The sequence below is a fragment of the Drosophila kikkawai genome, chromosome 2L (genome assembly GCF_030179895.1).
Source record: "Drosophila kikkawai strain 14028-0561.14 chromosome 2L, DkikHiC1v2, whole genome shotgun sequence".
NCBI lineage: Eukaryota > Metazoa > Arthropoda > Insecta > Diptera > Drosophilidae > Drosophila > Drosophila kikkawai.
In genome coordinates this window covers 25,686,474-25,701,680 of record NC_091728.1, presented here as the reverse complement: position 1 = coordinate 25,701,680, position 15,207 = coordinate 25,686,474, and the positions used below count along the sequence as shown (strand labels likewise).

At 43.9% G+C, this 15,207-nt stretch overlaps 2 protein-coding genes across 5 annotated transcripts; both read right to left on the bottom strand.

Moving 5' to 3' along the window:
* Positions 1 to 670: 670 nt before the first annotated feature.
* LOC121502389 (uncharacterized) lies at positions 671 to 6,872 on the bottom strand. 3 transcript variants are annotated; one of them, XR_011445265.1, is made up of 7 exons: positions 6,415 to 6,872; positions 5,956 to 6,351; positions 2,058 to 5,030; positions 1,595 to 1,842; positions 1,023 to 1,532; positions 929 to 969; positions 671 to 853 (listed from the first exon to the last, which is right to left on the bottom strand). XR_011445265.1 is itself a non-coding variant. In XM_041775802.2 (5 exons), exons 1-5 carry the CDS (start codon positions 6,739 to 6,741, stop codon positions 1,082 to 1,084), a joined length of 4,395 nt encoding a protein of 1,464 aa, XP_041631736.1. In that variant the 5' UTR covers positions 6,742 to 6,872; the 3' UTR covers positions 983 to 1,081. The 3 variants fall into 3 exon arrangements, 2 of the variants coding, with proteins under 2 accessions (XP_041631736.1, XP_070143175.1); XM_041775802.2 differs by lacking the exons at positions 671 to 853; positions 929 to 969 and having other exon boundaries at positions 983 to 1,532; XM_070287074.1 differs by lacking the exons at positions 671 to 853; positions 929 to 969; positions 5,956 to 6,351; positions 6,415 to 6,872 and adding an exon at positions 5,233 to 5,468 and having other exon boundaries at positions 983 to 1,532.
* Positions 6,873 to 8,053: 1,181 nt separating this feature from the next.
* Positions 8,054 to 14,957, bottom strand: LOC121502390 (uncharacterized). 2 transcript variants are annotated; one of them, XR_011445318.1, is made up of 6 exons: positions 14,493 to 14,957; positions 14,034 to 14,429; positions 9,180 to 12,152; positions 8,718 to 8,965; positions 8,146 to 8,655; positions 8,054 to 8,092 (listed from the first exon to the last, which is right to left on the bottom strand). XR_011445318.1 is itself a non-coding variant. In XM_041775803.2 (5 exons), exons 1-5 carry the CDS (start codon positions 14,817 to 14,819, stop codon positions 8,205 to 8,207), a joined length of 4,395 nt encoding a protein of 1,464 aa, XP_041631737.1. In that variant the 5' UTR covers positions 14,820 to 14,957; the 3' UTR covers positions 8,106 to 8,204. The 2 variants fall into 2 exon arrangements, 1 of the variants encoding a protein (XP_041631737.1); XM_041775803.2 differs by lacking the exon at positions 8,054 to 8,092 and having other exon boundaries at positions 8,106 to 8,655.
* Positions 14,958 to 15,207: the final 250 nt, after the last annotated feature.

Genomic DNA, 15,207 nt, shown 5'->3' with positions numbered 1-15,207 from the left:
TACTTTTGAAGGGCTTTAACTTCAATACGTTTTATTTTTTATAAGCAATCTTTACGGCATCTTCAAGAGCTGTTCTTGTATTAAAAAGGAGCTTTTTAAAGTTGGAAAGTTTTTTTTTTGGTATACAATATATTGTCTCTTGAATTTATATCAATATTTTTTCATAAATCTCTGAGTGTGTCGAATTTGACATTATTGGAAAACAAGAAAGGAAGCTAACTTCGGCACGCCGAAGTTTGTATACCCTTGCAGATTCCAATTAGATCATTAAGAATCGAGCCATTCTGGTTAAATAATTAAAAAATAAAAATAAAAGAAAATATATAAAAGTTGTACATGGCATAAATAAAATGCTGAAAACTCACACAAAACAGAGTTTCATAAAATTTTACCTATACTTATTATGTTTACAGTTTGACAGTTACAGTTTTACATTCCTAGCTTTAAATTTTCTCTACATAAAATTAAAACCGAAAATCTGAAATAATATAATTTGGCCATATCTCAAAAATGATGCAAAAATGTTGAAAAACAGTCAAATTATCAGACAGACGGACATGGCTAAATCGACTCGGCTGTTGGTGCTGCTCAAGAATATATACTGTATAGGGTCAGAAAGGTCTCCTTCACTGCGTTGCAAACTTTTGACTGAAATTATAATCGTTCGTTTGTTACTATGGCAGCTAAATGATATAGCCGACTGATCCTGCCCGTTCCGACATATATTAGTGAGAATAGTCCGAGTTTCATTCAGATAGCTTTAAAAATGGCTAGATCGATTGATTGATTGATGCTGATCAGGAAAACCGTCTTCATCTTTGCGTTGAAGACTTCTGACTAAAATTATAATACCCTGCAACGGTACAAAAATGCTCTAATTAAGTTACCTAAGGACCTTGGCTTTTAGTAATTTCATTTTTCTTATTACTTTTTCAAGGAGCCACGGAAGCTTCACTGTTACTCGCATACCTGTGAAAAATGATTTAAAAATAAATTAAAAATCTTTATTTATATGAGCCTACCTAGAACGACTTGGAATATTTTATGAGCTTATAACCTATAGTCAACAATACAAATTAGGTCACTCCTTATGCAGTATCATATTGAATTTGCTAATGGCCTCGGCAACATATTTTTCCTTTTCAGCTAGCTCGGATTTGAGCAGCATGCGCAGTTCTTGTAGATTGGGCATTGTACGACAGTCGCGAATATTAAGCAGCGTCCTGAAGATAGTCTCCCACATCTGCCGCTGGACATAGCGCGGAAGAGCAGTTTTCGGCATCCAAACTCCACTCGTACTCCGTTTCACAACTTCCATATAGCTACCGAAGAGCAGGACATGCATGACACCCACTAGGCCGAATAAATCGAGCTGGTACGTCCACGGCCGATTGGTGCGCATCTCAATGCACTTGAACAGCTCGTGGTGGTGCACATAATTGAATGTTTGATTGGGCGGAAAGCGCCTGGTGTCGATAGACACGCCAAAGTCAATAAGCTGCAGGCTAACCTCATTGGGATGCGCGCACAACCTAGAAGAGACACATGATAGGTAGTTCTTATGGTGAAAGGGTAATTAGCTTAAGGTTCTTACGGTTTCATAAGGAGAAAGTTGTCCGCTTTAATATCGGCGTGAATTATGCCCAAGGCGTGCAGATGATCCACGATGTCGAGCATCTGGCAACTTAGATGCATCACAACGTACTCGTCCAGGTTCTTGCCCGTGCCACTCTTTATTTTGTTGCACACGGAGATCAGCGAACCATAATCCGAGAAGTCCGAGATATAGACACTGCAATTGTTGCCCACCAGTGCATAATCAAAGTGTGTATATGCTGAAAACTAAAAGATATAATACAAAATGATCATTTATCTTATTTTTTGTTTTAGAGTCGTAGTTACTATTTTTTTTTGTGCAAATTACAGACTACATCGGAAATCAAGCACTTAAATTAAGCAGGGCACGCAATCATTATATGTGAAAACATTAAAATAAGTAAGTAAGAAGTATTGAGTGGAGTTAATTGGTCATTATGTCTCCTTAAAACAAACCTTACCATTTGCTCGCTGCTTAGTCGACTGTGAACCTCCAGGGTAATGTAGAACTCCCAGTAGTTGGCTGGCCGCTCCTGCTTTAAAGCCACCTTCTTCCCGGTCTTAACGTGTTTTCCCGTGTAGATAGTTCCGTACGAACCCTTGTCAAGCATCTTGACCACTTCAAACTGCTCGCCATTCACCTCCACTTGGGCATTGGGACGCAGACGTTTGACATGGCCCACCAATTGGCAGTGCGGTAGCTTCTCGATGTACTGTGAGAAGTCAATTTCGTCCAGCAGGGAACCAATGAGGTCTATGTTAAAGGGGTTTATATTGTTATCGGGGACCGTTTGGATCACGACTGTCTTGTCTGTGTTTAACTTGGGGTGTACGAAATGATCTCGCGGAAGTGTATCACTATCATTATCATTATCAGAATGGCACCAGGAACGGTGCGATTGCTTAGGCGTTAGCGGTGTGGACTTGTAATAAATGCTCAGGTCTCCGTTGTCATCTCGCTCATCCTCTCCCCCAGCTTTGTCAGCTGGTGGATTTGAAACTACGGACGGAGGAAGCAGCGTGGAATTCTTAATCATGCTAATGTTAGTGGCAAACATCTCCGTGGCAGCATTTAGTTCGAAGAAGTTATCGGAGTGCCCTCCACTACTCTTTGATTGGCTTGAGCTGGGAGAATCGCTGGCGAACTTCAGAGTTCCCGAGGATAGCGGAAGTTGTGGCGGACAGCTACTCAGCTCTGTGCAATCATTCATGAACGAAGCGATCATGTGCGATGGTCCTACAGTCTCCGGCTTCTTAGCTGCTTCCTTATGCACTACTGACTGCTGCGTTTCGGGCACCGTGCAGTCCAAGCTAAAACTGCAGCCCATTGGTGGTTTTGGCTTTATCATCTCTGGCTGTGTCTCGTCGAGGAAGATCTCGAACTTCTGTTGCGTAGCCGGAGCGCCGGGTTCATTCACGGGCTGTGTCTCGGGAACAAAGGACAATTCGTTCATGAAGGAGTCCGCCAGCTGGCAGCCATCAGGTGCGGCCGAAGGTTTACCGATGGTCTCAACAAAAGAGACACCAATTGAGTCCCGAGTGCTTCTCGGTGGCTTCGAAAACATTTCGGAAGTGTTTCGCTCGCAAATACGCCGCGAAGCGTCCTGTGAAATGGAAGATCCAAACGTCTTCATCTTTGGCGGCGTCTTTGCAAAGAGCCCGCAAAGGTCATCGTCATCGAGCGTTGGAATCTTCGGTGGTGTCAGTAGTCCAGCAGCTATCGCGCACTCTGGTAAACCGACAGGCAGTCGCGGCAACGTTTCGGTTTTGTCTTCCTGGAAGCAGGGCAGAGCTCTAGGAATCGTCTCAGTCTTATCCTCCTGGAAACGCAGCGATTTCATCATCGGCACGCTGGGAGCATTTTGCTCCCAAAGCTCTCGGCGCGAAAAATTATGGCCAGCCCTCTTCTCCTGTTCCTCACTAACTGTGGAGCTATCAAGGCCAGGCAGGCGCTGCTGCCTCAGTGGTCCAGGGGTGGCGGTCAGAGTGGGTGTAGTGCGTGAGCCGGGGGAAGAAGACTTAGTCGACTTAGTAGTGGCGTTAATGGCCGCCGAACTTTGAGTGCCGTGTTCCGAGGTCTCCAAGATGGTCGACAGCTGTTTGCGTAACATGGGTGAGTGCGAATCCACCGGAAACTCGGTAGAGGTGGGAGAGGAAGCGGGCTCCTCCGTCGGCGACAGCTCCTTAAGCACAGTGCCAAACTGCCGGGATGGAGCCTGCTTCTGCGGGCCCTTCGGCGTACTTATGCCATGAGATTTTATGAACATGTTGAACATTTGCGTAGAGCACGTTTCATCTGCGTCGAAAACAGGTGCTTTAGTTACGGGCGCAGACTCTGGCTCATCTGGGTCCTGGTAAATCTGTATAGTACGCAGAGGCGGATCTGGCACAGCAAATTTAACATCTGCAGTTGAACCGGTTGAACCGGGATCCTCAAGTATATGCACCTTGGGCTGCTCGGTCGTAACAGGCGGTTGCGATGAGGCAGCGGGTTGACGCAAGACATCAGACGACGTTGCCGGAGCATCGTCTCCTAGGGCTGCCGGTTCCGTAACCTCCGCGCGATCCTCTCTGCGCGGCATCATTGACTTTCTGGAGGAAGAGGGAAAGAAACTCTTGCGGCGCGGCATTTTGTCCTCGGGCAGGCATGCAGTCTCATCCATATCAAAGTCGCCAATGACTGTAAGATTACGTTTCTGCCGCCACTTGGCTGCCAGCAACTCCTCCTGTTGGTACTCTGTCTGCTCATCGTCGTTATAGAGCTGGTCGAAATCGACTTGAATGTTGGGCACTTTTGGCGGTTTAAAATACTTGTCTAGCTCGTCCAGCGCTTGCGGCTTGGAGGCGGTGGCGAAGTTTGGGTAGAGGCGTATTCCTCTGAGCTCCCCACCAGTGCCCCACCACGGGTCGTTACGGAGGACCAACGGATGCTTCGGCTCATGTCTTCTAAGATAAATGTAGCCACGATACTCCTCGGGGGAGAGTTCTATATTGGGTCGCGGGTATAGCAATGGTTTGTTATAACACGGCACTGCATTTGCTTCCGGCTCCTGCTCAATTGTTACTTGGGTCACCCATGTCTCCAATGGCTTGTTCTTAGCCACGAAATTGGGGGGAAATCGAAAGGGCTTGTCAAAGCGTCGTTCGTAGTTGGTGATGGGTGGAAAAACATACTCGTCGACATGTATATCGAAGCCCAGCTCTGGTGAGGAGTCGCCGGAGAAGATTTTGCCGTGCTTGTGCGTCTTGGCGTGAGCCTTGTTCCAGGGCATTGACTCCTTGAGGTTTTCTATCCCGCGAGCTGCCTCGACGATCGAGGTGTGGCTTGTTTTCACCTCTTGAGGCACCGCAGACAGCATGGCGCCGTTCTCGTCTCTGAAAACCTCCACGTTACGATCAGAATTCTGCATGCGGCTGGTGCTAGGGCCACCCATCTGAAAGTATCCACTGTTTGTATTAACAATTTACACGTCCTTCTTACAAAGATCCCTACGAATATTCACATATTATATTGGGGAATACATATATAAATATCAATAAGTGTTTTTGATTTATTTTTTTTAATCAAAGCGTTTCGAGATATTTGGAAGAATTTAAGTTATTAAACGCAAAAGACAATAAATTTAAGGGGTTTACCGATTTTTTTAAATTTTCTCTGAAGAGCGCAACTTTACAATTTGAATGTTTTTCCAGTTATTAAGTAAAGTATGCAGTATTTTTCTAAATTTTTTTTAGTTAAAATATTATAACATTTTCGAGATATTTTGGCAACCAAAATACTACACAAAAAACAAAGGTCAACACGAACTGGGAAGGTCGATTTAAAAAATTTAAATGCAATTATGATCTGGATGAATGCGGAAAAATGCGGAATAAAAAACTAAAAACGCCCTGCAAAATAAACTAGTCTATGACTAGTGCGATGACCGCATGTATGCTGAACATATTGTGCAAATTTCGGTTAAGTCGTTTTTAAGAAATCAAGTTGACCAGTTGGAAAAACGTGAAAATAAGTTAGAAAAGCGAGCTAACCTAAGAAAACTTTTGATTTTTGTAAACGGTCACATGGGTCAACCCTCTTAACATTAAATAAAATGCAAAATGCATATGTTGTTAATAAGAGAACGAAAAATGAGATCTTTAAAGAAACACGAAGCGCTCTGCAGTTGTTCTTGTTTCGGTTATTTTTGAGCTTAGGTAATTGTAGGACTGACATTTGTAAGCTTTAATAATAATAGAAATCAACATTATAAAAATTTTAAAAAATATACATCATTCTTATAATGATTCTGACTCCTAGGACTCTGTCACTTTGATAACGTTCCGATTTATGGGAACGTAGACTTCGGCATTTCTTACCTGCACCACACCCGGAAATTCGCTCTTTACGGCAGCTCCGGTACGCACGCTTCCCACCGTAATAGTGTTGGACCCCCGTTGGCGACGTCCCTTTAACGACTGCAAGGCCAACCGACGCTCGTGCAGCTCTTGGTTGACTGCGTCGGCCTGCTCGCCGTCAGAGTACAACATGCGCTGACCCACCGTATACCCGAAGTGCTGGTGGGCTTCCCTTAGCTCCTCGAGCGGCTGGGCCCGGCACTGGAGACCCAGGCGAAAGATCTCGTCGGCCTTTTGCATGTTGCCGCTCAAGTCACAGCAGTACGCCCAGGCGATGTAGAAATCCGCGAGCATCGTGCCAGTCCCGCGACTATACATTTCCTGGTACAACTCGATCGGGTTCTTCTGCTCCTGCGCCTGGAATCGTGCAACGGAGGGGGTAGAGATTGGCTAGTCCACAAACTTATTATCCTTACTTACAAATTTAATAAACAGCTTGATGAACCGCCTGTCCTGCTGGTAGCGAACATCCTTTTCGAATTTTGTGAGGCAGTCCTTCAGAACCACCTGCAATTTGGATTCGCTGCCGCCCGCCGGATAACTCTGCTCGATCCAGCAGATGTATGCGTGCCATGGGTCCAGGGGATCCTCGCCGGTATAGTTCTCCAATTCCTTCTTCAACTTGCTGCGCTGCGCAACTAGCTCCTGGCCCTGCGCGGAGTCCAGGCTGAGTGAGGCCTGCAGCAGGCTAACGTTGCGACCGCTCGCTAACGGTTGGATGTTCTCCTTAGCGGTATCGAAGTCCATTTCAGTCCCCTGTTTCAATGGTGCAATTATTTACCGTCGTATTACAATCATAAAACCCTAAAAAACAAAAACTTCGCGCCGCTGAAATGCTAGGGATAACATTTGAGCTAGCGATATATCGATATATGACATTTGACGTTAGTCGATAGTTCGAGTTTTACAGGGTTGGGAGCTCAGCCAATTACACGGTGGTTCATAGGAGGCGTATTTGAATTTTTTAATTATTAAATTATTATTTTATTGCTTATATTATATTCATCTTAATTATTTTTAATGTTGCTTAACTTAGTTTTATAAAAAAAAATGTACTTCTGTTTTTCTCAAAAAAATTCCTATAAGTAAAGTTTTTTAAATATTTAAACTTAGAAGTGTAGTTTTGGGTACTTTTGAAGGGCTTTAACTTCAATACGTTTTATTTTTTATAAGCAATCTTTACGGCATCTTCAAGAGCTGTTCTTGTATTAAAAAGGAGCTTTTTAAAGTTGGAAAGTTTTTTTTTTTGGTATACAATATATTGTCTCTTGAATTTATATCAATATTTTTTCATAAATCTCTGAGTGTGTCGAATTTGACATTATTGGAAAACAAGAAAGGAAGCTAACTTCGGTACGCCGAAGTTTGTATACCCTTGCAGATTCCAATTAGATCATTAAGAATCGAGCCATTCTGGTTAAATAATTAAAAAATAAAAATAAAAGAAAATATATAAAAGTTGTACATGGCATAAATAAAATGCTGAAAACTCACACAAAACAGAGTTTCATAAAATTTTACCTATACTTATTATGTTTACAGTTTGACAGTTACAGTTTTACATTCCTAGCTTTAAATTTTCTCTACATAAAATTAAAACCGAAAATCTGAAATAATATAATTTGGCCATATCTCAAAAATGATGCAAAAATGTTGAAAAACAGTCAAATTATCAGACAGACGGACATGGCTAAATCGACTCGGCTGTTGGTGCTGCTCAAGAATATATACTGTATAGGGTCAGAAAGGTCTCCTTCACTGCGTTGCAAACTTTTGACTGAAATTATAATCGTTCGTTTGTTACTATGGCAGCTAAATGATATAGCCGACTGATCCTGCCCGTTCCGACATATATTAGTGAGAATAGTCCGAGTTTCATTCAGATAGCTTTAAAAATGGCTAGATCGATTGATTGATTGATGCTGATCAGGAAAACCGTCTTCATCTTTGCGTTGAAGACTTCTGACTAAAATTATAATACCCTGCAACGGTACAAAAATGCTCTAATTAAGTTACCTAAGGACCTTGGCTTTTAGTAATTTCATTTTTCTTATTACTTTTTCAAGGAGCCACGGAAGCTTCACTGTTACTCGCATACCTGTGAAAAATGATTTAAAAATAAATTAAAAATCTTTATTTATATGAGCCTACCTAGAACGACTTGGAATATTTTATGAGCTTATAACCTATAGTCAACAATACAAATTAGGTCACTCCTTATGCAGTATCATATTGAATTTGCTAATGGCCTCGGCAACATATTTTTCCTTTTCAGCTAGCTCGGATTTGAGCAGCATGCGCAGTTCTTGTAGATTGGGCATTGTACGACAGTCGCGAATATTAAGCAGCGTCCTGAAGATAGTCTCCCACATCTGCCGCTGGACATAGCGCGGAAGAGCAGTTTTCGGCATCCAAACTCCACTCGTACTCCGTTTCACAACTTCCATATAGCTACCGAAGAGCAGGACATGCATGACACCCACTAGGCCGAATAAATCGAGCTGGTACGTCCACGGCCGATTGGTGCGCATCTCAATGCACTTGAACAGCTCGAGGTGGTGCACATAATTGAATGTTTGATTGGGCGGAAAGCGCCTGGTGTCGATAGACACGCCAAAGTCAATAAGCTGCAGGCTAACCTCATTGGGATGCGCGCACAACCTAGAAGAAACACATGATTCGTAGTTCTTATGGTGAAAGGGTTATTAGCTTAAGGTTCTTACGGTTTCATAAGGAGAAAGTTGTCCGCTTTAATATCGGCGTGAATTATGCCCAAGGCGTGCAGATGATCCACGATGTCGAGCATCTGGCAACTTAGATGCATCACAACGTACTCGTCCAGGTTCTTGCCCGTGCCACTCTTTATTTTGTTGCACACGGAGATCAGCGAACCATAATCCGAGAAGTCCGAGATATAGACACTGCAATTGTTGCCCACCAGTGCATAATCAAAGTGTGTATATGCTGAAAACTAAAAGATATAATACAAAATGATCATTTATCTTATTTTTTGATTTAGAGTCGTAGTTACTATTTTTTTTGTGCAAATTACAGACTACATCGGAAATCAAGCACTTAAATTAAGCAGGGCACGCAATCATTATAAGTGAAAACATTAAAATAAGTAAGTAAGAAGTATTGAGTGGAGTTAATTGGTCATTATGTCTCCTTAAAACAAACCTTACCATTTGCTCGCTGCTTAGTCGACTGTGAACCTCCAGGGTAATGTAGAACTCCCAGTAGTTGGCTGGCCGCTCCTGCTTTAAAGCCACCTTCTTCCCGGTCTTAACGTGTTTTCCCGTGTAGATAGTTCCGTACGAACCCTTGTCAAGCATCTTGACCACTTCAAACTGCTCGCCATTCACCTCCACTTGGGCATTGGGACGCAGACGTTTGACATGGCCCACCAATTGGCAGTGCGGTAGCTTCTCGATGTACTGTGAGAAGTCAATTTCGTCCAGCAGGGAACCAATGAGGTCTATGTTAAAGGGGTTTATATTGTTATCGGGGACCGTTTGGATCACGACTGTCTTGTCTGTGTTTAACTTGGGGTGTACGAAATGATCTCGCGGAAGTGTATCACTATCATTATCATTATCAGAATGGCACCAGGAACGGTGCGATTGCTTAGGCGTTAGCGGTGTGGACTTGTAATAAATGCTCAGGTCTCCGTTGTCATCTCGCTCATCCTCTCCCCCAGCTTTGTCAGCTGGTGGATTTGAAACTACGGACGGAGGAAGCAGCGTGGAATTCTTAATCATGCTAATGTTAGTGGCAAACATCTCCGTGGCAGCATTTAGTTCGAAGAAGTTATCGGAGTGCCCTCCACTACTCTTTGATTGGCTTGAGCTGGGAGAATCGCTGGCGAACTTCAGAGTTCCCGACGATAGCGGAAGTTGTGGCGGACAGCTACTCAGCTCTGTGCAATCATTCATGAACGAAGCGATCATGTGCGATGGTCCTACAGTCTCCGGCTTCTTAGCTGCTTCCTTATGCACTACTGACTGCTGCGTTTCGGGCACCGTGCAGTCCAAGCTAAAACTGCAGCCCATTGGTGGTTTTGGCTTTATCATCTCTGGCTGTGTCTCGTCGAGGAAGATCTCGAACTTCTGTTGCGTAGCCGGAGCGCCGGGTTCATTCACGGGCTGTGTCTCGGGAACAAAGGACAATTCGTTCATGAAGGAGTCCGCCAGCTGGCAGCCATCAGGTGCGGCCGAAGGTTTACCGATGGTCTCAACAAAGGAGACACCAATTGAGTCCCGAGTGCTTCTCGGTGGCTTCGAAAACATTTCGGAAGTGTTTCGCTCGCAAATACGCCGCGAAGCGTCCTGTGAAATGGAAGAGCCAAACGTCTTCATCTTTGGCGGCGTCTTTGCAAAGAGCCCGCAAAGGTCATCGTCATCGAGCGTTGGAATCTTCGGTGGTGTCAGTAGTCCAGCAGCTATCGCGCACTCTGGTAAACCGACAGGCAGTCGCGGCAACGTTTCGGTTTTGTCTTCCTGGAAGCAGGGCAGAGCTCTAGGAATCGTCTCAGTCTTATCCTCCTGGAAACGCAGCGATTTCATCATCGGCACGCTGGGAGCATTTTGCTCCCAAAGCTCTCGGCGCGAAAAATTATGGCCAGCCCTCTTCTCCTGTTCCTCACTAACTGTGGAGCTATCAAGGCCAGGCAGGCGCTGCTGCCTCAGTGGTCCAGGGGTGGCGGTCAGAGTGGGTGTAGTGCGTGAGCCGGGGGAAGAAGACTTAGTCGACTTAGTAGTGGCGTTAATGGCCGCCGAACTTTGAGTGCCGTGTTCCGAGGTCTCCAAGATGGTCGACAGCTGTTTGCGTAACATGGGTGAGTGCGAATCCACCGGAAACTCGGTAGAGGTGGGAGAGGAAGCGGGCTCCTCCGTCGGCGACAGCTCCTTAAGCACAGTGCCAAACTGCCGGGATGGAGCCTGCTTCTGCGGGCCCTTCGGCGTACTTATGCCATGAGATTTTATGAACATGTTGAACATTTGCGTAGAGCACGTTTCATCTGCGTCGAAAACAGGTGCTTTAGTTACGGGCGCAGACTCTGGCTCATCTGGGTCCTGGTAAATCTGTATAGTACGCAGAGGCGGATCTGGCACAGCAAATTTAACATCTGCAGTTGAACCGGTTGAACCGGGATCCTCAAGTATATGCACCTTGGGCTGCTCGGTCGTAACAGGCGGTTGCGATGAGGCAGCGGGTTGACGCAAGACATCAGACGACGTTGCCGGAGCATCGTCTCCTAGGGCTGCCGGTTCCGTAACCTCCGCGCGATCCTCTCTGCGCGGCATCATTGACTTTCTGGAGGAAGAGGGAAAGAAACTCTTGCGGCGCGGCATTTTGTCCTCGGGCAGGCATGCAGTCTCATCCATATCAAAGTCGCCAATGACTGTAAGATTACGTTTCTGCCGCCACTTGGCTGCCAGCAACTCCTCCTGTTGGTACTCTGTCTGCTCATCGTCGTTATAGAGCTGGTCGAAATCGACTTGAATGTTGGGCACTTTTGGCGGTTTAAAATACTTGTCTAGCTCGTCCAGCGCTTGCGGCTTGGAGGCGGTGGCGAAGTTTGGGTAGAGGCGTATTCCTCTGAGCTCCCCACCAGTGCCCCACCACGGGTCGTTACGGAGGACCAACGGATGCTTCGGCTCATGTCTTCTAAGATAAATGTAGCCACGATACTCCTCGGGGGAGAGTTCTATATTGGGTCGCGGGTATAGCAATGGTTTGTTATAACACGGCACTGCATTTGCTTCCGGCTCCTGCTCAATTGTTACTTGGGTCACCCATGTCTCCAATGGCTTGTTCTTAGCCACGAAATTGGGGGGAAATCGAAAGGGCTTGTCAAAGCGTCGTTCGTAGTTGGTGATGGGTGGAAAAACATACTCGTCGACATGTATATCGAAGCCCAGCTCTGGTGAGGAGTCGCCGGAGAAGATTTTGCCGTGCTTGTGCGTCTTGGCGTGAGCCTTGTTCCAGGGCATTGACTCCTTGAGGTTTTCTATCCCGCGAGCTGCCTCGACGATCGAGGTGTGGCTTGTTTTCACCTCTTGAGGCACCGCAGACAGCATGGCGCCGTTCTCGTCTCTGAAAACCTCCACGTTACGATCAGAATTCTGCATGCGGCTGGTGCTAGGGCCACCCATCTGAAAGTATCCACTGTTTGTATTAACAATTTACACGTCCTTCTTACAAAGATCCCTACGAATATTCACATATTATATTGGGGAATACATATATAAATATCAATAAGTGTTTTTGATTTATTTTTATACCCTTGCAGGGTATTATAATTTCAGTCAGAAGTTTGCAACGCAGTGAAGGAGACGTTTCCGACCCTATAAAGTATATATATTCTTGATCAGCATCAACAGCCGAGTCGATCTAGCCATGTCCGTCTGTCCGTCTGTCCGTCCGTCTGTCCGTCCGTCTGTCCGTTTCTACGCAAACTAGTCCCTCAGTTTTAAAGCTATCTGAATGAAACTTTGCATGTAGTCTTCTATATACTCTCACTGCTATATATGTCGGAACGGGCCGGATCGGACGACTATATCATATAGCTGCCATACAAATGTTCGATAAATTTTTAGAAAAAAAAATTTTAACTTGGCTGTTTTTCAATATTATTCCATCATTTTTGAGATATAGCCTTTTTATATTATTCCAGAATTTTGGTAAAAATTTTATGAAAATCGGACCACTATATCTTATAGCTGCCATAGGAACGATCGGGAAATTAATGAAAAAAATTATAACTTCGTTGTTTTTCAACGTATTTTAATCTAATTTGAAACATGAGCTTCTGGTATTATTTCAAAATTTTGGTAAAAATTTTATGAAAATCGGACGACTATATCTTATAGCTGCCATAGGAACGATAGGGAAAGTAATAGAAAAAATTATAACTTCGTTCTTTTTCAACGTATTTTCATCTACTCTGAGATATGAGCTTTACTTATTATTATAGAATTTTGGTATACATTTTATGAAAGTCGGACAACTATATCATATAGCAGCCATAGAAGCGATCCGCAGATGTAGAGAAAATGTAAAGCTGGGAATGTATAACTGTAACTGTCAAACTGTAAACATAATAAGTATAGGTAAAATGGTATGTAACTCAGTTTAGTGTCTGTTTTCGGCATTATAATTTATGACATAAATATTAAAACCAATCTGCAAGGGTATACAAACTTCGGCGTGCCGAAGTTAGCTTCCTTTCTTGTTTTTAATCAAAGCGTTTCGAGATATTTGGAAGAATTTAAGTTATTAAACGCAAAAGACAATAAATTTAAGGGGTTTACCGATTTTTTTAAATTTTCTCTGAAGAGCGCAACTTTACAATTTGAATGTTTTACAAGTTATTAAGTAAAGTATGCAGTATTTTTCTAAATTTTTTTTAGTTAAAATATTATAACATTTTCGAGATATTTTGGCAACCAAAATACTACACAAAAAACAAAGGTCAACACGAACTGGGAAGGTCGATTTAAAAAATTTAAATGCAATTATGATCTGGATGAATGCGGAAAAATGCGCAATAAAAAACTAAAAACGCCCTGCAAAATAAACTAGTCTATGACTAGTGCGATGACCGCATGTATGCTGAACATATTGTGCAAATTTCGGTTAAGTCGTTTTTGAGAAATCATGTTGACCAGTTGGAAAAACGTGAAAATAAGTTAGAAAAGCGAGCTAACCTAAGAAAACTTTTGATTTTTGTAAACGGTCACATGGGTCAACCCTCTTAACATTAAATAAAATGCAAAATGCATATGTTGTTAATAAGAGAACGAAAAATGAGATCTTTAAAGAAACACGAAGCGCTCTGCAGTTGTTCTTGTTTCGGTTATTTTTGAGCTTAGGTAATTGTAGGACTGACATTTGTAAGCTTTAATAATAATAGAAATCAACATTATAAAAATTTTAAAAAATATACATCATTCTTATAATGATTCTGACTCCTTGGACTCTGTCACTTTGATAACGTTCCGATTTATGGGAACGTAGACTTCGGCATTTCTTACCTGCACCACACCCGGAAATTCGCTCTTTACGGCAGCTCCGGTACGCACGCTTCCCACCGTAATAGTGTTGGACCCCCGTTGGCGACGTCCCTTTAACGACTGCAAGGCCAACCGACGCTCGTGCAGCTCTTGGTTGACTGCGTCGGCCTGCTCGCCGTCAGAGTACAACATGCGCTGACCCACCGTATACCCGAAGTGCTGGTGGGCTTCCCTTAGCTCCTCGAGCGGCTGGGCCCGGCACTGGAGACCCAGGCGAAAGATCTCGTCGGCCTTTTGCATGTTGCCGCTCAAGTCACAGCAGTACGCCCAGGCGATGTAGAAATCCGCGAGCATCGTGCCAGTCCCGCGACTATACATTTCCTGGTACAACTCGATCGGGTTCTTCTGCTCCTGCGCCTGGAATCGTGCAACGGAGGGGGTAGAGATTGGCTAGTCCACAAACTTATTATCCTTACTTACAAATTTAATAAACAGCTTGATGAACCGCCTGTCCTGCTGGTAGCGAACATCCTTTTCGAATTTTGTGAGGCAGTCCTTCAGAACCACCTGCAATTTGGATTCGCTGCCGCCCGCCGGATAACTCTGCTCGATCCAGCAGATGTATGCGTGCCATGGGTCCAGGGGATCCTCGCCGGTATAGTTCTCCAATTCCTTCTTCAACTTGCTGCGCTGCGCAACTAGCTCCTGGCCCTGCGCGGAGTCCAGGCTGAGTGAGGCCTGCAGCAGGCTAACGTTGCGACCGCTCGCTAACGGTTGGATGTTCTCCTTAGCGGTATCGAAGTCCATTTCAGTCCCCTGTTTCAATGGTGCAATTATTTACCGTCGTATTACAATCATAAAACCCTAAAAAACAAAAACTTCGCGCCGCTGAAATGCTAGGGATAACATTTGAGCTAGCGATATATCGATATATGACATTTGACGTTAGTCGATAGTTCGAGTTTTACAGGGTTGGGAGCTCAGCCAATTACACGGTGGTTCATAGGAGGCGTATTTGAATTTTTTAATTATTAAATTATTATTTTATTGCTTATATTATATTCATCTTAATTATTTTAAATGTTGCTTAACTTAGTTTTATAAATAAAAAATGTACTTCTGTTTTTCTCAAAAAAATTCCTATAAGTAAAGTTTTTAAAATATTTAAACTTAGAAGTGTAGTTTTGGGTACTTT

Bases quoted from the DNA above. Each gene is read 5' to 3' on its own strand.
- LOC121502390 (XM_041775803.2), bottom strand. From the start codon at position 14,819: ATGGACTTCGATACCGCTAAGGAGAACATCCAACCGTTAGCGAGCGGT. The intron at 14,430-14,492 runs GTAAGTAAGGAT...GCACGATTCCAG, and splicing joins TCAAGCTGTTTATTAAATTT to GCGCAGGAGCAGAAGAACCC. The intron at 8,966-9,179 runs GTAAGGTTTGTT...TATATCTTTTAG, and splicing joins GACTAAGCAGCGAGCAAATG to TTTTCAGCATATACACACTT.
- LOC121502389 (XM_041775802.2), bottom strand. From the start codon at position 6,741: ATGGACTTCGATACCGCTAAGGAGAACATCCAACCGTTAGCGAGCGGT. The intron at 5,031-5,955 runs GTAAGAAATGCC...GGATACTTTCAG, and splicing joins AATTTCCGGGTGTGGTGCAG to ATGGGTGGCCCTAGCACCAG. The intron at 1,533-1,594 runs GTAAGAACCTTA...TGTCTCTTCTAG, and splicing joins AACTTTCTCCTTATGAAACC to GTTGTGCGCGCATCCCAATG.